The sequence below is a fragment of the Dipteris shenzhenensis genome, chromosome 10 (assembly GCF_047967505.1).
Source record: "Dipteris shenzhenensis isolate YYH24624 ecotype China chromosome 10, Dip_SZ_1.0, whole genome shotgun sequence".
Classification (NCBI taxonomy): domain Eukaryota; kingdom Viridiplantae; phylum Streptophyta; class Polypodiopsida; order Gleicheniales; family Dipteridaceae; genus Dipteris; species Dipteris shenzhenensis.
In genome coordinates, this window is record NC_141605.1 from 3,695,924 (window position 1) to 3,722,166 (window position 26,243).

A 26,243-nucleotide genomic window follows, 5' to 3' on the forward strand; every position below is an offset into this window, starting at 1 on the left:
TGCACTATCGTCATTTTGCGGGCTTTCAACATCCGAAATTTGCTAGCTCCATTCTTCATTTTCTGGATAAAATCCGTCGATCGCGTCGGATTGTAGACCGCTTTTTGCCTTTCGTCCGGGGATCGAGTTCCTGTCAAGCACTATAGGCTCACCGGGGTGAAGCCTGACGATCGATTATACATTTTAACAGTAGTTTAAGGTGCTTCTACTCCTCGTTAAATACCCCTTCCCCGTGTCTTTTGCGCGATAGAGAAGGACCGTGCCTGCTAAGCTGCGTTTTATTTAGAGGTTGTGAATTCCTAACTTTGGCACTGAGGCGTCTGTTAATTCCTCTCAATCTTACGCCGAAAGGGACACCAAGAGTGCGGATACTCGATGGCAACTCTTGCTGTTGGTTGTTCGCGTGTGATGTAATGAAACCTGCAAGAATTGAGTGCAACTCCATTTCTAACCTACAATTCTGTGTGCCTCAAAACGTGAGGACATATAATTATGGCATCCCCATGTGCATGCAATTGGGTGACGTGCGCTAGTTTACCTGTTTGATTATGTTCGTTCTTTAATGGCTTTCACCTTCGAAGTCGTTCGCCATACAAGTCGAGTCCACATGTGAAGGACATCATGTTGATGATTGGATGCCATGGAAAAGATCTGTACTTCTGTGGTTCAGAAGTATTAGCATGGCCTCTATCTTGGGCTCTTGTAAGCAAGTCCCTTACTATGGTAACTTCGAAGAGATGTTTTTGGTTGGTGGAAGTGCTTGCAGGATTGCCCACGTTCCTCACTTCAGCCCAAGTAAATTATATGGCAAGAGGAGGGTGGGGACGTATATCCCTTGTGCGGTCATGGATTAGATGGCTTGCTCAGCCTGCTTCCGACTACTGCCTTGAAGCAGCTTCAAAAAGGGAATGCCTTGGGAAGGACCATCTTGAAAGATCATCCCTCATGATGTTGTATTTATCCCTTTCTACTGGCTGCGACAGCATATGGCAGACGGTTTTGGTTAGACATCCTTATAATGCATCCATTAGCGGCAGAAGCAACAGCCAAGGAAAGAGTAAGTTTAAGGATCTTGATGTCGTGCTTTGGAGATGAGTTTGGGCATGTTCTTGGACATAGATTGGAGATGCGAAAGGAAAGGTATGTATGATCAGCCCCTGGGGGGAGGTGCTACAGTGAAGTTAGTAATGCGAGATGTAAAACCGGGGATCCCATGAAGTAATTAACAACACTAGAGGCCCCCCCATGTGGAAAGCATGTGAAACCACCTGAAGCGGGCCATCTGTCAAGACCATTATAGATAATGAGATCATGTATCCTGCCTAGGTCTAATAGGGCTTGCCCATAAGATGAGAATGGACCTCGCCTGTGAGCCGAAACCCGTAGCATACCTGTCTCCTCAAGGTCAACATCTGGCAGTAGAGTGGAATCATCTCTGAAGTCAAGAAGTGGTACCTGATGGGCCCTTGTCCTCGCGTTGAAGTCCCCCACTAGAAGGACTTCTTCGCGGCTAGAAAAGTCAACGATGGACTGATAAAGGGCAGCAAATGGAGATGTCTCATCATCACCTCGAATATCTCTGGCAAAGTGGGAGGTCTCTGGGGGGAAGTAGCAAACTGCGACAAACAGATCCCGACTGTCCATGTGTGATATTCTGATCCAAAGAAATCTGGGATGTGTATCTCTATGCTCTACTGAAATGATCCCCCGAAGTGTGGATCTAAAAAGAACTGCAACTCCACCTGACCATCGAACTCCTCCTGTACCCCTCGTCTCATCTCTGTAGGCAAACTCCCATGTATATCCGCTGACTATTGAAAGAGGGCGCTCTGGACTCTGATGTGTCTCTGTATAGAAGACTATGTCGTGGCCTGTATAGGATTCTGAGAAGCTCCCTGGTTTTGACCATACGGTACCATTACAGTTCCAAATGGTGCAGGACAGGGTCTCGGATATCTGAGTCTCATAGACTCCGCTTTCCTATGTAGGGGAGGGGACAGGTGCCCTACGGGGACGACCTGTAAGAAGTCGTCCCTCTCGTACCACTGTCCACTTCCCCTCCTTCTGGGCCTGATCCCGCTGCTGCAGCAAAGAGCGCCTCTTCTCAACCTGTAGAGGTGTGAAGTCCTCATCCATAGAGATCGCTGGTTGATCTCGAAGGATAAACCTGCGTTGTAGAGCTGAAAGTTGTGCCTGAGTGTCATGGAACTGTATGATCACAGGGGTTGCTCTCGGTTAGGATCTCTCCCCACCCGCCGTGCCCTCTCTATCCTGTGCTCAGCCACACCCAGGGTAGCGGCCATGAACGGAGTCGCATCTACCATCGGTGTAGCCTCAGTGCGTGGGATCCCACGTACTATGATGTTGAGAACCTTACTGGCTCTCTGCTGCTGCTCCATGAGGGTAGCCGAAACGGTTACCCTTGCGGGTTCTCGTTTGGCCATGTCAACCCATATGGAAGTCTCCTCAATAGAAGATTGCATGCTCGCAATCTGTGCCTCGACCACCGGGGTACTCCCTGGGACAGTGTGTATGGCTGTGACCTCCTGTCGGAGCTGCATGATATCATGTCTGAGTCCCTGAATAAGACCCGCCTGCTCCCGAATGGCCCTAGCCTGCTCCTGTATGATGCAGCTCTGCTCCTGGTTGAAGCGGACCTGCTCCCGTGCGAAGCGAGTCAGCTCCATCTCACGCTCACGAAAACTATGTATCTCCGTGAGCAAGGTCTCACGGGCCTCTCGTGTATCCGCCCACCCATGTCCATGCTGAAACTGTGGTGACTGTGGCATGAAAGAGTGGGACTGAGTCCGGAAACTGGACAGTGACTGAGTGAGGAACGGAGATGATAGTGGAATGGATGAGGCAGTCCCAACGGGGTGTGGGAGGGTGGGCTGACTGAGAGAGAGAGGGGAGAGTGAAGCGTAATGCGGCACAGTGTGTGACACCTCCGAAGTAGGGGTCATAAGCTGTGCGAGAGCTGTAACAGGAGAAGAGGGGAAGGGAACAACAACCGGCGCCATGGGCATGAGTATGTCACTGATTGTAGATGTAGAGGGAGCTGAGACTGGAACTAGAGCTGGCCCCTGGGCCTGAAGCGGGGGCTGAAGTCGAAGTAGAGATAGAGATAGAGGGAGCTGAGGTTGGAGCTGAAAACGAAACTGACACTGTAGCGGGAGTTGAGGTTGAGGTAGAGATAGAGGCTGAAGAAGTTGAGGCGGGTCCTATCTTTTCCTTGCTGTCTACCTGTTAGCACAACCGCTAGTGGATGGGTCATGCTCCACGGGGAAAGCTTTAACAAGCAGGGGTTAAGCAAGGCTGCCCCCTGTCACCAATGCTTCTTGGTCTCTTTATCGATGATTTGGAGGAGTGGATCAGAAGACACAGCAAGGAAGGTGCTAGGATTGCAGGGTATGCTTTGCTAATGCTTATCTACGCAGATGATGTGGTATTCTTTGCAAAGAACAGGGAGAACTTGCAAGCTGCACTGAGAGAACACTTGGGAATGCATGTCAATATAGATAAGGCAAAGGTAATGGTGATCGGGACACGTAACGAACAAGTGGATGCCACCTTTGAAGGGGAGCTGCTGGAAACAATTTTTTTTTTTTTTGCCGAAAAAACAGTGCTAATTATATTACTTCGAGAACAAGATACAAAAGGTCAGCTTGTAGCTGACGGGCTGTGTTCACAAATCGGACACAGCCCTAAAAGGTAACACAATAAATCACTCTCTCACGTCGATAAGGCGAGTGTGAATGAACAGCCATCGGGGTGGTGAGTAGCGCCACCGAAGGCCCTGCGAAGTCTGCTCGAAGAAGAGGCCCTGAGTGTTCCAAGCCCGGAGGAAGCGTCTCCGCTTCTCTTGACCGGACCGGGAATCTCCCTGAATCTGGTCCCACTGGCCTCTGAGGGTATGAATAATCTCGCACCAAATATCAGTCATGATCTGGGCAGTCGATAAGGAGGTGCCACCGAGGATCTGCGCGCAACGCGAGGTCCAAATGTGCCACCCTACTATGCTGCTAATAATCTCCCAGACTGGCTGCCTCTCCTGAACTCCTGTATCCGCCTCTGCTAGGTGCTGCAGGATACCCTCGAGCGGCCCCCATGTACCCTGCGTGATAAGGAAAGTGGGGTCTTGCTGGCATGCCTCGAATAAGTGATGTAGACCAGGTGCGGTGCTGCACCAACAGAACGCGCCCCACGTGATCAAGCCTAGCTCTGGTGCTGCGCGAGTGAGAATCCCGAAAGTCCACCTCCACACTTCCTGGGCGCGAGTGCAGCTCCACAGGCAGTGTTTTGGTGACTCCTCAACCTCATGGCAGATCTGACAGCGTCCGTCCTGGCCTATCTGTCTCAACCAGCTCCCCACCGGAAGACCTTTGTGGGCGAGAAGCCACAGGAAGTAGGAGATCTTCCGCGGCCGCCAGCTCTCCCACAAGGCCTTCCAGAAGGCCTGCAAAAAGAATCTGGAAATACCCTGTGCATACCAACTGGGCCGCTGGGTGGGGGGGCGGCTCTGCATTCTCCCAAGAACTCGCCTGCCCAAAGTCGTGCTGTAGGCAAAGAAGGAGGTCGGCCCCTGTCCTGTCACAACCTCTGGCCAACTCCACTCTCCTGGGTCCCAATCAAGCTCTGACAAGGCCCGCCCCTCCCAGAGCCAGAGTCGCCAAAGGTGCAGCTGATCCTGCTCAATGCTAGGATCGGTACGCCAGACCTTCCCCAAAAGGCCTACGATCCGAACCCTCTGCCATGGGAGTAGGGGGTCGATGAGTGCATCCTCTCTCCTGAGTCGTCCATCCCCCATAACCGCGAAGAAAGAAATAGAGGAGTCGTCCATACGTCCTGCGACCACCAGTGGGATGCCACGGGGGGTGAACTGTCCCAGCCAACGGTCGTCACCAGGCATGAGGATCTGAGGCTCAGGTGGAACCAACCAATCAGCTGGGATCGCGCCGTCGATCTCCGTGCATCTCGCCTGGGCTCCACGTGCACCTCTAGCTGCGTCTGCGAGATCAGCCGTCTCCAAATGTCTGTACGTGTCCCTCCAAACTCGAAGGGACCGGGCTGGCCCCCTCATCCAATCATCCCACCTGATATGTGATCTCTCCCCCAACTGAAGGCCCTCAGCATCTCTGGCCTGATCAATTCAGATAAGCGGCTGGCGATCAATCTCCTCCTGACAGCGGGGAGGGGACTGAATGAGACTGAGGCGGAGCCGCCTCCAAACCATGAGGAGGCTACGAACGAGTGGGGAACGGGGCTGAGTAAGCGGGGCGGAAGTGAAGATCCACCTGAGGGACGGGAGCCACTCTCCATCTCGGCGCGGGACACAAGAACCGACCCCCTGCTGAAGTAGCATCTTCCACGTCTGCCCCCCCGGGGTCAAACCGCGGATGACTAACTTGCCTAACAAGGCCTGACTCTGCAGCTCTGGATCGATGACTCCCAGGCCTCCCTCAGCCTGCGGAAGAATAACTGTCTGCCAAGCAACCCTGGCTCTGGTATCTCTGAGGCCATCCTCCCCGGACCAAAGGAAGTTCCGAACCAGCCTCCGAAGCTGCGCCACACTGGATCTCGAGAAACACCAACAAGAAGCCACATACCAAGCCGTGGCAAGGAGGACTTGGTTGACTACCAAGGCACGACCTGCAAGGGAAAGCTTAGCAGTGCTCCAGAAAGCCAGCTTCCGTCGGATGGAATCTAGCATCGGGAGAAACTGCTGAGCTGGCGTGATGTCCAGGCCGACCTGAAAACCCAGGTATCTAGCTGTCTGTCCCCGCGGGATCCACCTGAAACCCAAAAACCTCCCCCACTGAGAACGCGCCCCGGGGTCTGTGAGAAAACCAACTGATTTGTTCCAGTTGATTTTCGCACCAGCAGCCGAGCAGAAGACCTCCAGGGCCATCCTCACCCTCTCCAGCATCAACTCATCGTCCTGGACATACAGGGCTGTGTCATCCGTGTACTCCGAGTCCAAGAGCTCCGTGTCCTCCCGGAGGGGAAGGCGAACACCCCTGATCCCTGTAGACCTCGCCCGGAGGTAGTAAGTCATAGCCTCGGCGAAGAAGAGAAACAGGTAAGGAGCAAGGGGGCAGCCCTGACGCACTGATCTCTCCAAGCTAAAACGCTCACCCATCCTGCCTCCAATGATGACTCTGCTAGAAGCTGTCCTGTACAAAGCTGAAATACCCTGAATCCAACCTGCTGGGAAACCTAGCCGCTCCAGAGTCCCCTCCAGAAAGGACCAGTCCACCCGATCGTAGGCCTTCTCAAAGTCGAGAAGTAGGATGGCAAGGTGTGATCCGTTGTGTTGAGCCCACTCCACCGCCTCTGAAAAGGTGAAGACATTATCCAGGATACTGCGATCCTGGACAAAGCCTGTCTGAGTGTCATGAATGAGGTCTGGAAGTAGAGGCCGAACTCTGGCGCTGATCATCTTGGCTAGGATTTTGTAGGCAGTGGTAAGGAGAGTGATCGGGCGCCACTGACGGATCTCCTGTCTATCTCCTCCCTTCGGGATGAGGCAAATCAGTCCCAAGGAGAGGCTCTCTGGCATATAACCGCTGCTGAAAATCCTCTGAAGAGCTGCTAGGAGGGGCTGATGGATCTGGTCCCAGAAGGAGGTGAAGAATGCCCGGGATAGCCCATCCTCACCTGGGCACTTCTGTCCATCAATGGCCATCAAGGCCTCCAGCATCTCATCCGTGGTAAACGGTGCCAACAGCGTCACCTGCATGCTAGGCTGGACCAAGGAAGGAGTGTGTCTCCACACCTCCTCACGGGCACGACGAGTACGAGGAGCAAGCGGCTCGTGCTGGAAAAGGGTCTTGTAGAAGTCGGTGGCCAATCCCAAGACCTCTCCCGGATCCGTAACGATGTGTCCCTCCGCTGTCCTGAGACTCCGAAGCTGATCACCTGCAGCTCTCTGGCCATGTGTCCTGAAGAACTCCCTGCACATCCGGTCACCCTTCTGAGCCCAAAAGGAGAGAGGCGTGATAGGAAAACTCTGAGCGACGCTGGAGTGTCTCCTCAAGAAGGGCTCTGGCTCGAAGGGCGTGGATCCGAAGCTCCTCCGAGCCCGGGGATGCCTGCTGGAGCCGCTGAATGGAGGCGAGGTCCCTCCGAAGAGCTCTCTCTCTACCCCACCACTCCTGTCGAACCTGTAGGGCTGCGAGCTGGCAGATTCGGCTGGACTCCTGCAGAGCCTGCGCCACCGAATCAACCAAATCCGCGCACTCGCCCCAGTCTCTATCCCAAAGACTGCAAATACTGTTGCGCACGTCCTCCCTCGAGAAAATGGAGTCGGGAATCCGGCATGAGCGGGGGGGAAGGGCCTGAGCTGCCGAATCTAATGATAAGAGCACAGGCGCATGGTTGGAGAGTGTCGTCCCTGGAACTATACCGGCCTGACCGCCTCTGCTGATGGCCCAATCACTAACATAAAATCTATCCAGCCTCTCCAGGAGTCTACCTCCTTCCCTGCGGAAACCCCATGAGAAGTCCAAGCTCCCGTGCCAGCGCCGGAAGGACGGGTCTCGCCAACAGTCCCTTCCTCCTGTCACAAAGATAAAAGAGTCCCAAGCGGACTGCTCTGCCTGAGACATACCTGTAAACTCCGGTCCTCTGCCCTGCTGGTCCTCCAAGGTCTCCAAATTGTTGAAGTCACCTCCAACAATCCAGGAATCCATGTCTGGGAGAATCCCTGTAAGTGTCCTCCAGAAGGTGGCTCTACAACGGAGATCTGTGGGAGCATAAATGTTGAGGATTCCAACTCTGGAGCCCTCCAATTCCAGGCCTACCCAAAGGGCACGACCTGGAATCAACGTGCCATGACCGAAAACTCCCTGGGCTAGCTGCTCTCCCACGAAAGTACAGACACCACCACTCCTCCCCAGTGCGCCGATCGAGGGCTCCCAATAAGTGTGAGAGCGACCAGGGAGGATCTTCCCGCATCTACGGGGGTGAGCCGCCGAAAGCTTGTGTTCCTGGAGCAGAAGTACATCCAAACGTCCAATCACTGCTGGCTGAAGTTCCTGTCTCAAAATGAGCTTCCTAGGACCACGGGTGCCAGAAGAGTGAAACCCGTTCACATTCCAGGATACGAGGTGTAGGCTCATGGTGAGGACTGGGAGGCAGCGAACAACTGTCTGCTCGCGGTCGAGGTCGAAGAAGAAGCTGACATTTCGGAGTGGAGGCACTGGCGCTTATGGAAGGTTTGGAGGGGGAGGCGGGGTCGTCCTGCCCGTCCTTCAACACCTTCAGCAAAGGCGAGAGGCCTTTGGTACCATGAACGAAAGCTTTCTCGAGCCAGCTCGAGATCTCTGAGGTGGACATCCCGTAGAAGGCACGGAGTTTCTGAGGAGTCCAGGCTCTGACATCTTGGGGGAGGGGCCAAGACAGGGGGGGCCTGAGGATCACAATCAGTCTGAATCGTTTGGCGGCGCAGCGCCACCGCAGGCGCACGTCACCCTCGGACCACTGAGTCTCGAGAAGCTGCCCACCGGACGGGCCTATCCAGGAGCAAATCTGAGCATGCGTCTGCTCCCTGAGAGCCTCTCAGACCGAGTCGTCTGTCCAGGTCTCGGTGCCGTCGCTGAGGAACGTGAAAGCAAAGCTAGGGCCATCCCTAGGGGCCAAGGCGGCTATCTTCCCATTCGCCCCTTTGCGGAGCAGGAAGATACTGATGTCGAGGCAAGCAGGGAAGGTCCCGAGGTCGGCCACATCCAAGTAGTCCCAGGGGCCAGATATGTAAAAGTCGCGGGGGAGCTCTCTCTCCTGAAGCTGAGGCCCGTCAGAGTCTGCCACTGAGGGGCTAGCGGACGGAGAAGCCTGCTCCGGTGGTGGTGTAGACTCAGGGTGTCCTGCCAGCGGAGGGGGAGGGGGAGGAGGCTGGGGAATAGGCAGCTCAGACTCCTCAGGGGCGGCTAGCGGAGGAGAAGAAGGAGGGGGAGCGGGGGCTGCCCTCGGCTGAGGAACCGTCAGAGCAGCTAGCTCTGCGGGAGAGCTGAAAGAGGCGGGGGGGGGGGGGAGGGATGGGGCTGCATCTGGAACTGGGGCTGAGAAGGAGGGGGAGAAGACTGAGGAGGACGAGGGGGCTGAAGCTACGGGTCGGGAGACAAGGGGTGCAGTTGGGGGATGGGCTGGGGCTGGATGGGAAGAGGCTGGGGAGAGGAAGAGAGGGGGACCTGAGGCTGTGGAGGGCGGGCTACCGTCCAAGAAGATGCTCTCCCATGTCCCTGGGGCGGCTACCTGTCGGGTTTCTGAGGTGCAGCTACAGGCGGGGTAACCTCTGCCTCCTTGCCTTTATCAGAAATCTTCTTGTTCTTTCCTCTTTTCCTTCTAATCTCAGTCGAGCCGCCAGCTATCTCTGGTCCGGGCTCCGGCTGCCTCTGCTCCTCCTGGCGTGGCTGCCCGAAGGGGGGGGGGGGGGCGGAGAGGGGGGAGGCGGGGGAGGCCGAGAAGAGCTGGCGAAACGTGGGCAAACAGCCGCCAGGTGCCCAAAGCCGTGACACCTCAGACACTGTCCTGGCTGTCCGGTGACTACCATGCTTTGGGTGATGCTGCCGGCACCTGTCACGATCTCGATCACTGTCGGGAGAGTCGCAGGATCCGCCACAGCCACACGGACTCGGGGGGCTCCTGCCGTAGTCACCGCATCGGCGAAAGTATCGTGCATAACCCAGCCGAAGTGGGAGCCCAGGTCCCTAACAATCGGCCGCAGCTCAGCAGCAAGACCAGAAAAAACTAGCGTCACTGGATGGCGAGGTATACGGAACCGGGCATCAAAATCTGCTGCGCTGAATCCACGGTACCACGGGACTATCATGATAACCTTTCCATCCACTGACGTGGGGGAGCCAGCAATCAGGTTGCTCGCAGCTTTCGCGCACTGGAGAGTTTAAGCCAGAAGATGCCCCTTCCCATAAGGGCCACCTCCTCAATATGGCCGTTTTCTAGCATGAGAGTGGACTGGAGCCAGTCCCTGATGGCTGATCTGGAGGGGGAATGTCCAATGACTCTGCCATAGACAGAGGTAAGAGCAAAGTCATTGGCAAACTCCTGAACCCGAGATGATTGCTGCTCTGTCAGGATGATGCGGTAGGCATCTGGAGAGGGAGGGACCGTCTGGGCCTCCGGTTCCGGGCAGGGAGCCGCCATACCGCCAAGACAAACTGCGAGGCTTCCGATGAGGAAGAGGCTGCCACCCAAAAAAGGGGGGGGGGGGGGTAGAAGCGGGAGGGTGGAGCCTGGGTGTGGCGGGAGCGGAGGTGGCGCGAGGTGGAGGCGTGGAGGCGGGGAACGGGTGAGGTGGGGAGGCGGGAGCGGAAGCGGGGGCGGGGGAGAGGCGGAGCGGGGGCGAGGGGGCGGATGGGGGGCGGGGGGAATGGAGGGACGGAGGGGGCGGGGTGGAGCGAATGGACGGGGGGGCGGGGGTGAAGGCGGGAGGGGAAGGCGGGGGTGGAACGGGAGGGCGGAGAGGCGGGAGGGGGCGGGGTGGGAGGCGATGGTTGAGGGGGCGGAATGGGCGGCGGGGGTGAGCGGAACGGAGGAGGGCGGAGGCGTGGAGAGAGGGGGTAGCGGGGTGGAGCGGAGGGGGTAGCGGGGCGGGGGTGAGCGGAGGGGGTAGCGGGGTGGGGGTAGCGGGGTGGGGGTGAGCGGAGGGGGTAGCGGGGCGGGAGGCGTGGAGCGAGGGGGTAGCGGGGTGGAGCGGAGGGGGTAGCAGGGCGGGGGTGAGCGGAGGGGGTAGCGGGGCGGGGGTGGAGCGTGGCGAGGGGGGGCGGAGCGAGGCGGGGGTGAGGCGGGGAGTGAGGGGGGAGGCGGGAGGGGCTGCGGTGAGGGGGGGGGGAGAGACGGAGGTGCGAGGGGGGGGGTGAGAGCGGAGGCGGGGGTGAAACGGAGGAGGGGCGGGTGAGGCGAGGGATGGCGGGAGGGGCTGCAAGGAGAGGTGGCTATGGAGGCAGCAATGAGGGCAGCTGCTCAGAAAACCTAATCGGTTTGAGAAAGCTGAAAGGAGGAGGTAGAATGAGGTAGAGCTGAGGCGGATGTAGAAGGAAAGAGCCTCAGCAAAATTAGGGTTAGATCTAGGATGATGTGGTAGGGCAGCTATGGTAGGGTGAACCTTCTCTGATACCATGTTAGAAACATGGTGTGAGGGAGAGAGAGAGATAGGCTAGGGAGTGAAGAAATGGTAGACAAATGTAGAATCCATGAAGGCTTTCATTTATTCATCAAGTAGTGAAGTACAAGCCTGTATATAGGCTACAGACTCACACACTAGCACCAAGTGCATATGGGATAAGTCCCATAGTGACACATGGCACTCACACAATCACTAGTACTAGATCTCCTAGTACTACACACCAAACATCACATCAACACACTCTTTGGCTATGATATCTCCAGCAGGGCGCTATGGCAGGGTTGACTTGCTCTGATACCATGTTAGAAACATGGTGTGTGTGAAAGAGAGAGAGCCAAGGAAATGGTAGACAAATGTAGAATCCATGAAGGTGTGTGTGAGAGAGAGAGAGAGCGAGGGAGTGAAGAAATGGTAGACAGATGTAGAATCCACGAAGGCTTTCATTCATTCATCATCACTAATGAGACAAGTGAAGTACAAGCCTTATAGGCTACATGCTCACACACTTGCACCAAGTGCATATGGGATAAGTCCCATAGTGACATGTGGCACTCACACATGACTCACACATGAACTAGTACTAGATCTCCTAGTACTACACACCAACACATCACATCAACACACTCTTTGACTATGATATCTCCAACAAAAAAAACCTAGAGAAAAGCACAAAAGAGCAGCGGACAATCATAGAAGGGACATGAATGAGATTGGGTACTTATTGTTGAAGAAGTGAAAGGAAAGCATGAAGCTGAACACGAAACAAGAGAATGCATATAGAATGAAGAAGGGTGAGGTCCATATGTAGGCACCTCTACATGAGCCACCAAGCTCCACAATCATCTCCTCAATCAGCTCCTAGAATCTCTTAATCAATCTATGTGGCATCTACCACCACCTAACAGTGCTTATGGGCACCTAACTGTGCCTCTAGCACACACACATAGATGTTGAAGAAGTGAAAGGAAAGCATGAAGCTGAACACGAAACAAGAGAATGCATATAGAATGAAGAAGGGTGAGGTCCATATGTAGGCACCTCTACATGAGCCACCAAGCTCCACAATCAGCTCCTAGAATCTCTCAATCAGTCTATGTGGCATCTACCACCACCTAACAGTGCTTATGGGCACCTAACTGTGCCTCTAGCACACACACATAGAACCCAAGGTGTGCCTGGGGCATACACCTTGAGATATCCCCACAAAACCCCCCCTCAAGGGAATGCCTCAGGCTATGTCAAGGATACATCCAGTCACATAGTGTCTCAAGCCATCTCATGGTGGTCAAGGATAAATCTATGGCTAGGATCTCATGCTAGCAAGGGTTCCCAAGGGTGTGAGGCAAACAAAGGGATACATAAGACCCCCCAATGGTTATCTCCCTTGCATGTACATGCACACAATGTCTGCAGGAGGTACCATGGAGCTAAACACATACACATGGCCTACATCATATGGTGACCAGAGGTGTTTACAAAGAACACAATAGTTTATTCCATTCATTTTGGAGGACTATCCAGGCAGAGTACCTTGACTCAACATAAAAAAGAGAGATCCTCTAGCATATGTGGAGCTGGTTCAAAAAGCATAATCATCATAGGAGGCCTCATCTTGTGGAGGCACATCAACTAAAGGGGAAAAGTCAAGGAAACTGAACCCCTTGCTGTCAAACAGGCTGCCCCTACTGAAAGGTGGGTTCCCAAAGTAAATTGGCAGTTTCTGGTTTTGTAGTTGCTTCCTTTTTGGACTTACGAAACTTTTCATGGTGATTGTTTTTGCCACAATATTTGCAAGGATTGATCTTGAAGCAATCTTTTGAGAGGTGATTAGTCTTCCCACAATGTTTGCAAGGTGGAAACTTGCCCATTTGAGTTTTTATGGCATAGGCTGTGTCATTGCCTCTCCGGAGTTCCTTGTGCCTTTCTTCTTCTTGAAGGGTAGTAATAAGACCTTCAAGAGTAGGATTAGGAAGATTTTTCAATGTGGTGATAACATGATCATAATCTTCAGGCATACTTTTGAGCAATACTGCCATTGCATCATCCGTAGTGATTGGAGAGTTGATAGAAGCAAGTTGAGTCATAAGACTCCGCATGTGATTGACATGAGCAGCCAAGGGAGTGCCATTAGCCATCTTCAGTTCAAAGAAAGCAATCTTAAGTGACAATTTTGAGATGTGAGAGCTAGCACCAAAAAGAATATCAAGCTTTTGCCAAGCTTTAGAAGGAAACTCCATATCAGAAATGTGATGAATATAGTCATTTTCTAAGCCAAGAGCAATAATGCCATAGGCTTTCTCCTCTCTAGCAGGATCTCGTGCCGGGCGTGTAGGAGCTGAGGATTCTCCAGCATTAGAGGCTGTTGAAGAAGAAGTTGAAGCAGGTTTGACAAGCCCCCAAAGGTTTTCCCTCATCAATGCAAACTTAATTTTCATCTGCCATGTGTGAAAGCCTTTACCATTAAACTTATCAATATTCAAGAAGGTAGCCATGAGAGGGTCTAACCCAAAATGGGAAGTGTCTACTCTCTTACAAGGCTAGAAAAAGCTGAAAAGCTTCAAAGTACAAGCATTTGGTGTAGCAAAGACTTGTAGACAAATTCCATAATAAAAATCATAATGGAAATGATACTTCAACTTGCATGCTTCATAGAGGTGGCTAAATGAAAGTATTCCAAGCAAATCCAGGTATAACAACCTAAAGGAAAGTTATAGCCACAATTGTACTGATGCTATTCAACACTTTAAAGTATCGGAAATGCCAAAGTAGCATCTAATGTAGCACCAAATTCACAACACTGTCAAAACTGTCCAAAACAGAGTGGAGGGCTTGTATCTCACTCTTCAAGGCAAAGAAAAGAGGGCTTTTTAGGTAGAAATAAAGCTGGTATACCAGAGAAGAGCCACTGAAGAGGAAAGTCGAAATGCCGCGTCACGTCGCCATAGCCAGGAGCTTGATTGTCGACTGGTTTTTTCGCATTTTCTCCTTCCCTGGTGGACCATTTCACTTCAAATTTGGACAGGGGCTAGCTCATGATGTTGTGCAAGCGTGGCTTAGAGGAATTTCGAAATGGTTGCTCCAACAAGTCGTATTGCACGAAATGGCGTCAGGAAGAAAGCGACTGTTGTGCGGGTCTGAGGGCGCCATTCCCTAATTGCTCTGACATGGAAGGTCGCCTATATGAAGGGTCTCTCCAGCCAGAAGGACTCTAGAAGAGGTCGCCTGTAGGAGGAGAATTCAGCCTTCTAAGTGGTTGGGCAGAAAGGGGCAAAATGGAGAGGAAGGTGGGAAGAAGAAGAAGAAGAAGAAGATGACATGGCATAAATGGGCTCAAGGAGGATCATAATGTTCTGATACCATGTTGAAGAAGTGAAAGGAAAGCATGAAGCTGAACACGAAACAAGAGAATGCATATAGAATGAAGAAGGGTGAGGTCCATATGTAGGCACCTCTACATGAGCCACCAAGCTCCACAATCATCTCCTCAATCAGCTCCTAGAATCTCTCAATCAGTCTATGTGGCATCTACCACCACCTAACAGTGCTTATGGGCACCTAACTGTGCCTCTAGCACACACACATAGAACCCAAGGTGTGCCTGGGGCATACACCTTGAGATATCCCAACACTTATTAAGTTTGAGAAAGCCAGACTTAGGAAGATGAAAGGGAAAGAAAAGATTTATCAAAGCTGTCTCCTAGACCTTTTCAAGTTAGTGAGCCAATAAATGAATGCATACAGACTAGAACTACCAGAGAATTGGAAGATCCACAATGCTTTCCACGTGAGTCTTCTAAAGAAAATATCAAGAACTAGAACCCACAGACGTTCAAGAAGAATTGGAGGAGCTCCTCTAGCTAGAACAAAATGTGTATCACACACATAAAAGAAAGGACACAGAGGCAAGGCTGCCTGCAAGTACCTTATCAAGTTCAATAACTAATCAGCTTTTCAGTTCAGGGCAACTGCTTAAAAGCCAAGGGGAAGTCACGAATTTGTATTCCTCTCAAGAAATAAAGAGAAATCCTTTATATTGATTTTGGTCAAAGAAAGTTGACTTTGGTTAACTAGAACAAGTTTCGTTTTCCTTTGCGTTGCATTGGTTAAATAACACAGTGGGGACACCCACAAGGGACTAGGGTTAGTCCAAAAACTAGAATGCATGCATCTGGGTAACCTCTAGTGGGTTAAAGTGTTGGATATTGTTTGTGCAATGTGTAGGACTTTGGAGAGTGCCTAATTCCCCACTTTTTAAGGGGGAAAGAACAATACAAGTGGTGCCTCACTTGATTCGAGGGCCCACTTGACCTAAAAGCAATTAAGGTGCCAGACCTTAGGAGAAAGTGCCTACTTTAGAGAAAAAGCCCAGCTTTTGGGAAAGTCGCCTTTCTAGGCAAGAAAGCAGGCCCAGCTTTTGGAAAGCATCAGCTTCCTGATTTCTTAGCTTTAGCCTAGTCTATAAATTAAGAGCCTCCGAGCTCTCAATTTTGTTGAGATTTGTACTCAGCTCTTGCTCCACCTTGTACAAACAAATTTCTATTGTAGTAAAGGCCGAGGGGGGGCCAGCCCTAATTTCTGGCCCCTATGGCTGTGTTTTCTCTCTCGCCCTTCTCCTCCCACACACTCTCTCTCTATTGTGATTTCAGCCCAGCCCTTTGCTGAAGATTTCCTAAACTGTCGCACACTTTTCCAGCCATTAGACAATGTGTTTCGTCAAGTGCAATTGGTTCTAGAGAGCTGCGAATTGGCTCCTGCTACTGCGATTTTGGATTCCAGCCTCCTTTGGCCACGTCTCTTGAAGTGTGAATTAACCTAGAAGGCTGTGATTGAAGAACCTGAGTTTGAGGTTTGGTTTAAGGTTTCATTACAGCCTACCATGGGCAGCTTCAACTCTTGCACCATTGACGTGTCAATAAAGCTGTGAGTATTGGCACTATCAAATTGAACATTTACATCATGACCATTAATGCTTTCACATAAGGAAAAGGTCATGTGGACCTATCATGTCATAGGCATTGCAGCCCATGGCATGGAGACTGCACAGCCCACAACAACAGGTACAACAGGTCAGCCAACAGGGACATGATGATTTCAGCCGGTATGGCAGCAGAACAGGCCAGAAACAGTCTCTGCAGGTCTAGAGTAGAGTATGATAGCCATTCCAGGACTCCCATGTTGTTGCACAGCATGCAGGTGTAGCAGGTACCCAATTGTCACATGGCAGGTCGGGGTTGGTCAGGGCCTTGCAGACCCAGTTGGGTGACACGTGACATGGTCAGCACCTGACAGTACAATAGGAGCATCCGGAGTAGCAGGAGCAGCAGCAACAGCAACAACCCCCTCAGCAGCGGCAATAGATGTACCATCATGTCCACGAGTAGCTCCACCTCTACCTCACCTTCAGCCGCAGTTAGGACATCAGTTCCATCAGCATACATGCAGTAGCTCCTTTTGTCCTAGAGGCCGTCATTGGCCATGAACCAACAACAACAGTCCGCTCTCCAGCAGCAGACCCCATAGCTTCTCTAGGAACCCTCCTCTCACCTCTAGCGTCTACAGCATAGCCATGGATCAAATGTATGCCACATAAGTTATTGCATAGTGCTATGGGTTGACTCTGTCGGTTTGCAATGAATAGCACTTTTCAATTTATGGGAGGCATTGAGCACAAAACTCAGATGTGATTTATGCCTAATTAACGTGCAAGCAAGCCTCAGCAGTGATTCGATAAGTGTGAAGCTTTATATTTCATGCGATATGGAATTCTTTGAAGCTTACATTAATTATCTATTCTTTTGCAATGTGTGATGTGTGGGAATTAAGCTTGTGGTCTATATCTGTCTTGAGTTCAAAAAGGAAACTCATCATTCTAAGAGAAAGTTGGATGTTCGGTCAGCTTTTGGTGATATCGTATAGATGTCTCATTTGGGAAATTCTCCAACCTTCTTGTTCTACGGCATATTCATAGAGAAATGCAGTTGCTGTATTATAGTGTCTTAGTCTTCTTTTATCTGAGTTAACAGTTGGGCTTTGTGAATTTTGCAGCTTCACCCTTTTTGGCTTCATAATGCCGCTCATCTGTCAAATCTGTAGGCCTATTATGTCTGGCAGTCTGTATACTTGCTGCTTAGTGCTGGATTTTTATATGTAATTGATCTCTGTTGGCAAACTATTCTTGTATGCTTCTTTTGAATGCATTTTTCTGTAAGGCAGCAGAAGAGATTAGAGCCTAGCTTGCTAATTAATTTGCATTCTGGTCATTCCCATGGTCTCCAGCAGTCACTGTAGTGGCATTAACCATGATCTGTTTATGTTGACGGTTGTTCCAGTCTTGATTAACACACTGTTTTAAAGCTTTGGATTATATCGGCATAGTGTAGTCTTTGTACTGGCTTTGTAAACTGCTTGTTTGTTTATACCTCTAAAGGTCCATCTTTATAAAGTGTATTCTTTGTGGTGTGAAACAGTTTGGTGGACCCATTCCTCCTTTGGTGTTAATCAAGGGTGGAAGTTATCATGGGTTTAGCTTTTGGAAAACAAGGCAAGAGTCATGGACTGTCCAAGATTGAGAAGAGAATGGTAATGGCGATGAAAGAGAGGGCCGCTTTTGGGAAGAGATCTATAAAATCTTTCAACAGCATAATCATGAAATTTACAAAGATTGACAGGACATTCCAGGCTGTCAGGGGTGCCTTCAGAGCATTTGGTAAGTTTTAAAAACACAAGTATAAATATATGTCAGTTTACTTATTGTGGCTTGCAGGCACATTTGGGTGGGGTCCGTTTTTGGTATTCTATATTGTGTTAGTTTTTTGCTCTTTGAGAGCCTTTCTAAGAGTATGTGCTGTGGGTGTAATTGTAACACGACCATGTTGTTTTCCATAGTTTTATTAATTTACTTTTAGGGTGATAGTCAGATGCTACATTTATTTTATATTTTGTGGACACTTGTTATTGCATTTGTGTGGAGGTTTCTTTGTCTCGAGACTTTGCATGACACTGGTCATTGTTTCAGGTTTAGAGAAGCCCTCATACTCAGTGGCAGGCTTCATAAATCGTTTATATAGAAAGAAAAGAAAGAAAGGTTTATGAATGCTTGCTTAAGACCAAAAAGGTCAAGGCTTGTGAAACCGAAATCTGTAATACATCATGACCAGAAAACCTGAGGTAGGGGAACTAGAGGTGTGTAGTACATCTCTCTATATATATAGTGTAAGCTAAAAAAGAAGCTGAAAACAAAACTGAAATAGATGGAACAGGTGAAGGATCCAAGGTATTTGCACATGCTATGATTCTTAAAGGAAATATCTCCGATGGGGCACTTAACCATTTGTCTTGTAGCCATCCTCATGTTAGGCATGCTCTCTATGAAGTGTTTGTTCAGATAGTGTGCATGTGAGAATTGTGTGATCCATTGTTGTCTGAAAACTCTTATTCGGCTACTGGTCACTTAAGTGTACGAGAGATGGAACAGGCGAAGGATCCAAGGTATTTGCACGTGCTATGATTCTACTCAGAAATATCTCCAATGGGGCGCTTACCCATTTGTCTTGTAGCCATCTCCAATGGGGCGCTTACCCATTTGTCTTGTAGCCATCCTCATGTTAGGCATGCTCTCTATGAAGTGCTTGTTCAGATAGTGTGCATGTGAGAATTGTGTGATCCATTGTTGTCTGAACTCTTATTCGGCTACTGGTCAAGTGTACGAGAGATGGAACGGGTGAAGGATCCAAGATATTTGCAATGTGCTATGATTCTACTAGGAAATATCTCCGATGGGGAACTTACCCATTTGTCTTGTAGCCATCCTCATGTTAGGCATCCTCTGTGTTTGTTCAGATAGTGTGCATACCAGAATTGTGTGATCCATTGTTGTCTGAACTCTTATTCGGTTACTGGTCACTTAAGTGTACGAGTGCCCTGTGACCTGAAAAGCGCAACATGAAGGTGGTCCAAGAGCACATGCTCCTCTGTCTCCATCCATGCACATCACACAGGGTACATAGTCTCACCTGAGGATAGTGTCACTTGGCCTCAACCTCTCGCTTTGTTTCAATGTGCAATTTATGGGCTGATATCTTGGGTTGGCCCATACCGTCATATTCGATGAGCTAGTTTGCAGGAAGAATGAAATTGGCTTTCAATAAATCAAAGGGCAGTAAACCACAAATAACCAGCAAGTACTCAGCAAATACACAATTAACAAATTGGGTGCTAGAACGCCCTAACACTAAGACAAAGACACAGGTTGGCCCCAAACCTTGGCACCCCTTTCGGTATTTCTTTAATTAAATGAGAGGCCCTAAAATCCAGGCTACATAAAGGATACGCCCCTTCTTACAACTGGGGCATTCCACATACTAGTGGGCATCCACATACCCTGCATAGCCTTTACTGTTCACCACTCTCACTAAACCTGGCAATAAGAATCCATCCCTATTCCAGATTGACTGCACTCAGCCTGGAACTGTTACTAGCAGCCCACTCAGCTACTGAGTTCCCCACAGCTGTCACTAGTGCACAATTAGCCAACTATCTGCTCAAAGCAGAAAAAGGAAGCATACAGGAGCTTTCTCCACTGTCTAGGACTGCCATGACCAATAGTCTCCTATGGGTTGCACATATCGTGATACATCAACTTGATTCCCATAAGAGAACTGGCATCACAACACAACAAACACTATGGCACCCACTGAGCTACTGGAGTACCCAAACAATGGGTGAAAGCATAAGGAGCCTGCCCACAATCCTTAAAAGCACGAACTTGCTCTACAAGCATACATTGTAAATCACCCTACCAACCAGGCCTCTCCAAACACAGCTCACAATCTGAGCAAGGAAAAAGAGAAGACAACCAGCTTACCTTGGTCAATCAAGGAGCATTCAAACGAGCTCTTACACGAGCTTGAGCAATTCAGCCCCCAATTATACATTGTCATGTCTGTAAATCGGCTTAGCCTGCTCATACAACAGCAATGGCTGAGGAAAAGGGAAAGAAAGAGACAATAGAACAAGAGAACAGCCCTTTCAGGAAGCGATTCGTGGCCTGTGTACTTAGCCCTGTGAGCAGCCAGGCCCTCAAGCATTGCAGCAGCCAGCCCTGAAGCCTTTCTAGCGCTGGTTGTTCATCGTACCAGCAGCCCACAGAGCTGCAAATGGACACCCAACCTGCCGTACGGACTCCCAAACAGCCACACAATGACCAAAACTGCTGTGCGCAGTCCCTGAGTGTCAAAAAGCGTCAAAATCAGCCCATTTGTGCGTCCGAAGTCTCTTCCTCCGCTCCCACACGTGAAAACGTGAGTTTTCTGCCCTTTCCCCCACATTGAACCTTGTCAAACGCATCTAAGGTTGGGAAAATGCCACATAGCATTCCCCCCCCCTTCATTTGCCCCTTGCCCCCTCTAGTAGGACCTTTTTAAGACCCAACCAATGGCCAACTTCATTCCTAAGGTACTTTGGGCCCCTCTTGGCCCTAAACCTTTCATTGGCCCCCAAGGCACAACTTGCTAGGGATTCTAGCACACCTAGGAGCCCAGGACCTCGCTCTTTGTTTTCCCAGGGTCCTGCTCACATCATGCAGGCCAACATGCATGCGCCAGAAATGACGCCCTCGTGACAAAGAATCTGGGGAGAGGAATTTTTGGGGGCATTCTAGTTCTATATAAAGGGCCCAAGCCTTGGGCTCTTTCACTCATTCATAGAGCCTCACAACAAGATGCATTGTAGAGCAGCAGGGAGGTCAAGAGTCATTCAAAGGTGCCCCTACATGCAGAGCAGCATGGATGCATTAGGATTCAGCAGTCTAGACTGCAGATCACTTTACAGGGTGAAGAGCAATGCATTGCAGAGGAACATTCAAGGTGCCTTGTGCCTTATCCAGTGGCTGAGACAGGAGCAGCAAGGGGGTTAGGGAACAAAACACCTTTGGATGTCTGCCATAAGGAGGTCTAGGAAGGGCATCTACTTAGCCCACTTAAGCTATTGGAGAGCACACAGGCTGACTGTGTTTTGAAGGTGCCAGGAGGAGGTAGGAGAACATTTCTGTGGTGCCAGGGGTCCACATCTAGGCAATACCTTGTCTGCTAGATGGTGGCACATTGTGCACTTCTTTGTACAAGGCAAAGGATTGAGATTTGAGTGCACTGCGTGATTTCTAGGTAATGTTTACACAATCTTCTGCTGCAGGAGTGTTTGGCAACCTCCATCTTTGTCTTCTAAGTTTTAACAGATCTCAATTGCAGTAGATCTAGATAGTGTGAAGAGTGGGACCTGAAAGATGCAGTCATTATTGCAATGACTGCGGATGCTATGATACCTTATATCCAACTGGCAGATACGGCACATGAAGCCAGGGAGATCTTACATGATCTTTATGAAACAAAAAACATAGGGAGAATCATCATGCTCCAGAATCAACTGTTCACCATGATGATGGGGGAAGCATGAAGTGTCTCAGGGACAACTTGCAGCAGTTGACTACAAGGTGGATAGCAGTCAGGTGGCCATGCTTCTAGTCAGCAAGCTTCCAAAGAGCTACCAAGTGTTGGGGACAACTCTCACCTCTAGAGAATGGGCAAGATCAATCACATTGGGCCCGTTGTTATTTCAGGAAGTACGACAGAAGTGACGATGGCTAACGAAAATGCTTTCATGGCCAAAAGCAAGAATGGAAAAGGGAAACCACAAAAAAGGAAGGATGCCAACCAATTAAATAATGATGGGGATTCTTCTAATAGGGAGAACAAGAAGAAGAGAAACAATAAGGGAAAGTGCTTCTATTGCGATATGCCTGGACATTTTGCTAAAAACTGCAAGACGAAAAAGGCTGACCAAGCAAAGGAGGAGGACCAGTCCAACACGGCATCTGCCAATGTGGTAAGAGAGGAACTTTTCTTAATGACGACTCCATGTCCCATGAAGAGAGAGTTCGCAAACCAAGTTGTGACAGTGTTTATGAGTTGAAATTTGTGGTGGAGGTTGAAGGTGTTGCTTAGACTTGGTGCGTGTGCATGCACTTGCACGCTCCCGCACACATACACATAGATGTATGTATTTGAAACATGTTTATATACATACATACATACATACTGATTGATTGTTGATCCCTACTTGCACTAGGTCACCCAGACTAAGAGAAATTTTGGATCAGTGTATGTGCATGAGAATTTATTTATTAGGAGCACAGGATCAGATCACCCAGATGAAGGTGGTGAGGGATCACATCAGTCCAGATGAAGGTGCTGAAGGATCAGCTAACGGCAATCGGTCAAAGGACAAGTTCGACAAGGATGACTATTGTGTTGCATGCTTCCGAGGAGCTATAGCAGTTTGTGATTACAATGATTGCAGGGCAGAGGGTGGCACCAGTGACCTTTGAGGGGCTGGTACCGTTGCTTCTGCAGCAAGAAGCTTGGGAGCATAAATATGATGGAACCAATGAAAAAGCCCTAATAGCTCAGGAGGGTGCAAAGGCAAGGGTAAGGGTAAGCCTAGCAAAGGCAAGCCCAAGAAAGACATGTCTGATGATGGAACGGACTCTTCTAAGAAGAAACAAGAAGAAGAGGAAGAAAGAGAAAAAGTGCTTCTATTGTGAACAGCCAGGTCATTTTGCAAAAGATTGTAGAAAGAAGAAGGTAGATCAGAAGAAGAAGGGGGCCAACTCAGAGTCGGAGCAGTCAAAGAGTTCAGCCAATGTGGTGGTCACAAGAACTTTTCTTGGTGACATCTCTAGGTGTTTCTGAGGTGAAGTATGCAGACCCCGGTGTTATGGTGAGGATGTCTGGCATTGAGAGATGGTTAGAAGAGGAGTCAGAAACCTTTGTGAAGGTCAAGGACAATGATGAGTGCTTAGAGCCATTTAGGTGTGCTGTGGGTATTACTGATATAGAGAAGGATTCTTCGACAAGACTTCTGAATTCAGAGTCAAATGGATGCTGTGACTTAGAGCGGGATATCGCTGGACTACACATAGAAGCTGATGGCCCAAGTAATCTGGATGCTTGGGACTTGATTTCTTGAGTATGTTATTTTGTTGCAGACCTTGCCAGATGGATGATGGGTTGAAATAGACCCTAACATGAGCAGGTTTGCGAAGAGAATGACATGGCACTGACATCAGCCACGGTACGGACTCTAGGGGCTGGAAACAGCCCAAAACAGAGGCGGAATAGCAGGCTCTTATTTGGAGAGGTGTTTGGGCCTGAAACAGGGCCTGGGGTTTGGGCAGGACTGCCTGGGCCAGTGGCAGCCTGCCACGTAGCCAAGCAGGGCCAGCCATACCTCAGAATACGTGCCCCCACCAGTCAGTTTTCACAGACTGAGTGGGTTGGCTAGGGCAGGCTGTTTGGTCGGCCTATTTACCTCTACCAGGGCAGTTGGTTGGGGGGCTACCAGCCCCTTAAAAGGGGCCCCTTGGGGCCTCATTCATTGTCCACTAGAGCAGCAAGCAACCAGCAGAGGTAAGGACAGAGGACCTCGGTTTGGTGGGACTCTGGACTCTTTTGTATTGTGTCCTTGTGCACGGAAATATATCTTTGTTGGTTATATCTCTCTCTTGGAGCATTGCTTATTTATTGCTCTGCACATATGTTTGTTGAGTACACACAAGCAAAGAAATTTGGATTTTATAGTTAAACACTTCTGTGTGAATTCCTGGGCCATCTATTCAGTCTTCCGCTGGGAGATACCCTCTGTTTGGCTCGTTTCTAACAGAGATATCACGCTGGCATCTGTCTTTTCAACTTTGTGAGGTAAGCCATGAATTGGCATAGTGCCTCCCCTTCAAAACAGTAGGATGGGGTAGAGTGTCTGAGCCTTAACCCCCAATTCCCCTATTAGAAATCTCTTATGTAGTTTGTATTCTTTTCCAGCAGGTCCTAGAGAGCCCGGGAGCCCATGCTGGGCACCCATAAAGGATCACCAGATCCTCGCTGCGCGGAGGGGGGGCGGAGAAGGTAGAGGAGGAGGTCGGGGGAGGAGGCGGCAGAAGAGACGGGGGAGAAGGGGAGGTGATGGTGGAGGAGGAGACGGGGGAGGCTGCGGGAGGGAGGAGATGGCGGGGAGGGGGCAGCGGGAGCAGCCAAGTGCAGCAGCCACAGAGATCAGTGTGAATTCTACTTATACTATTTTATTATTATTAACAAGCAAATAAAAAACTAATTTAAAAATAATGATAATAATTGTTTCCTTGTGTTTGCGTTGATGTTTCTTAGAAGTACGTTGGTTTATCTTTGTTCTGTTGTGTTAGCATCAGTCATTGTGTCTTTCTTCTCTTCTTCTTCTTTCTTTTTGTTGTTTTGGGGAGGGGGGGAGAAGGAAATTTAACCTAATTTAATCCTCCTCTCTCTCTCTCTCTCTCTCTCTCTCTCTCTCTCTCTCTTTGCATTTATTTTGTTTCTTCCTTTTTGCTATCAAACTTTTTGTCGATTTTTAAACTTAGTAAGCATTGGGTTTACCCAAGAATCTTTTGAAATCCTGATGGCAGCTTATGCTTGGGTACTGATGAGAATATAAGTGTAGCTTTACTTACTACGTCATTATTGGTTTTTATTTTTCTCATTTATTCATGAATTTGTCTAAAGTCACTTACAAACTCCCTTTCCTTTGTTCTTTTTCTTGTTCTATAAAATGTCTTAATTTGTAAGATTGGTACTCTAGTCTTACGAGGGTGTATATATTGCATCGACGCTTCAATACTAGCTGTTCAACAAGATTTATGAAAACCTGATAACTATCAAGATACTGTAACTTATGTTCTTATAGGAAATTGAACTCTTTGAAACTTGTGTCCATGATAATTAGATATTTTCTGTGTTTGTGTACTCCATGGAGGATTTGAACAATTATTAGGGTTTCTGCAGATAAAGATGGAAATGGCTCCATTGATTTAGAGGAGCTGAAGGAGTGTTTTAAAGAGCTCAAAGTGTCCTTTACAGATGAAGAAATCAAAGACTTGTATGCAGAGAGTGACATGGATGCAAGTAGTGGCATTGATTTCAAAGAGTTCATTGTGCTTCTGGCCCTCGTCTACCTTCTACAAACACCCACAGATAACAGCAGTGTATCCGAATCATGAGTTTGACCTTGCCTGTAACAATTGAACTTTCATTTCTGTTTCCAAGTGACAGTATTTCTATTTCTCTTCGGTAAGTTTGTCTGCTTAATCTTAAAGATTCAGAAATTGCGCCTAGGACTGCCAGAGTTGGAGGTCACATTTGATAGTATAGCTGATGCTTTCGTCTTTTTCGACAAAGATGGAGATGGACATGTAAGTAAAAAGGAGATTGTACAAGCCATTGATGAAGCATCCCCAGGATCGAGGAACGCAGGCAGGATTGGCCTAAGAAGATTTGGTGTGTTAAATTTATTAATGCTTCAAGACACAGATTCAAGCTTTCGTCCTCTTATTTTTTAGGTTTCCAGTATAATATCTCAGCATGCAGACAATAAGCGTAACTCTTTATGCTGAGCGATATATTGGCTGCCTTCCTTTCATGTGCAGAGGAAATGGATTGGGATAAGAACGGGCTAATCACTTTCAAAGAGTTTCTTTTTGCATTTACAAATTGGGTTGGAGTTAAAGATGAAGAGGATGGTGAAAGCGAATGAACCGATTTGCAAGCGAATTCAAGTCAGAGGGTGCCCCCAGTGTGCACCAGCACAGACTGCATTCAAGTTGGAGGATGTGACCTAGAATGCTCAGGTTTCAGGAGAGTAGAATCTGCTGGCATTTTTTGTGCGATAGTATGCTCTTTTTCCGGCATAGTTCAAACTTCATGCATTTGACAATGTGCATTCCTAAATATTTGTGTGCCCTTCGCTCTCCTGGAGCAGGGCTATAAATTGATTAATTCGTGTTATTTTCTGTGGGCATTTCTGCCGTTCTATGGTACAAGGTGGAAAGATGTCCATGTTTCCAGGTAATCTGTAAGCAACCTCCTTTCTGGAAAGTTGGCAACTCCCATCCAAAGATTATATTCATGGGGAGTTACCAAAAGCAGCCCATCATTCCTGGGAGCTTCCCTCTGTTTTTAAAGACAAAAAGTATGCACCTAAAATAACAGATTTTCAGATTTATGTGATGTCCAAATCAGCAAAA

General features: G+C 49.3%; 1 protein-coding gene across 2 annotated transcripts; it reads left to right on the plus strand.

Annotated features, from left to right (window-relative positions):
• Positions 1-26,243, plus strand: LOC147897276 (putative calcium-binding protein CML21). 2 transcript variants are annotated; one of them, XM_087380363.1, is made up of 5 exons: positions 1-199; positions 17,611-17,849; positions 25,006-25,205; positions 25,317-25,497; positions 25,647-26,243. In XM_087380363.1, exons 2-5 carry the CDS (start codon positions 17,660-17,662, stop codon positions 25,751-25,753), a joined length of 678 nt encoding a protein of 225 aa, XP_087236489.1. In that variant the 5' UTR covers positions 1-199; positions 17,611-17,659; the 3' UTR covers positions 25,754-26,243. The 2 variants fall into 2 exon arrangements, with proteins under 2 accessions (XP_087236489.1, XP_087236490.1); XM_087380364.1 differs by having other exon boundaries at positions 4-199; positions 25,323-25,497; positions 25,647-26,238.

Bases quoted from the DNA above. Each gene is read 5' to 3' on its own strand.
- LOC147897276 (XM_087380363.1), top strand. From the start codon at position 17,660: ATGGGTTTAGCTTTTGGAAAACAAGGCAAGAGTCATGGACTGTCCAAG. The intron at 25,206-25,316 runs GTATCCGAATCA...TTAATCTTAAAG, and splicing joins CACCCACAGATAACAGCAGT to ATTCAGAAATTGCGCCTAGG. The intron at 25,498-25,646 runs GTGTGTTAAATT...TTTCATGTGCAG, and splicing joins GATTGGCCTAAGAAGATTTG to AGGAAATGGATTGGGATAAG.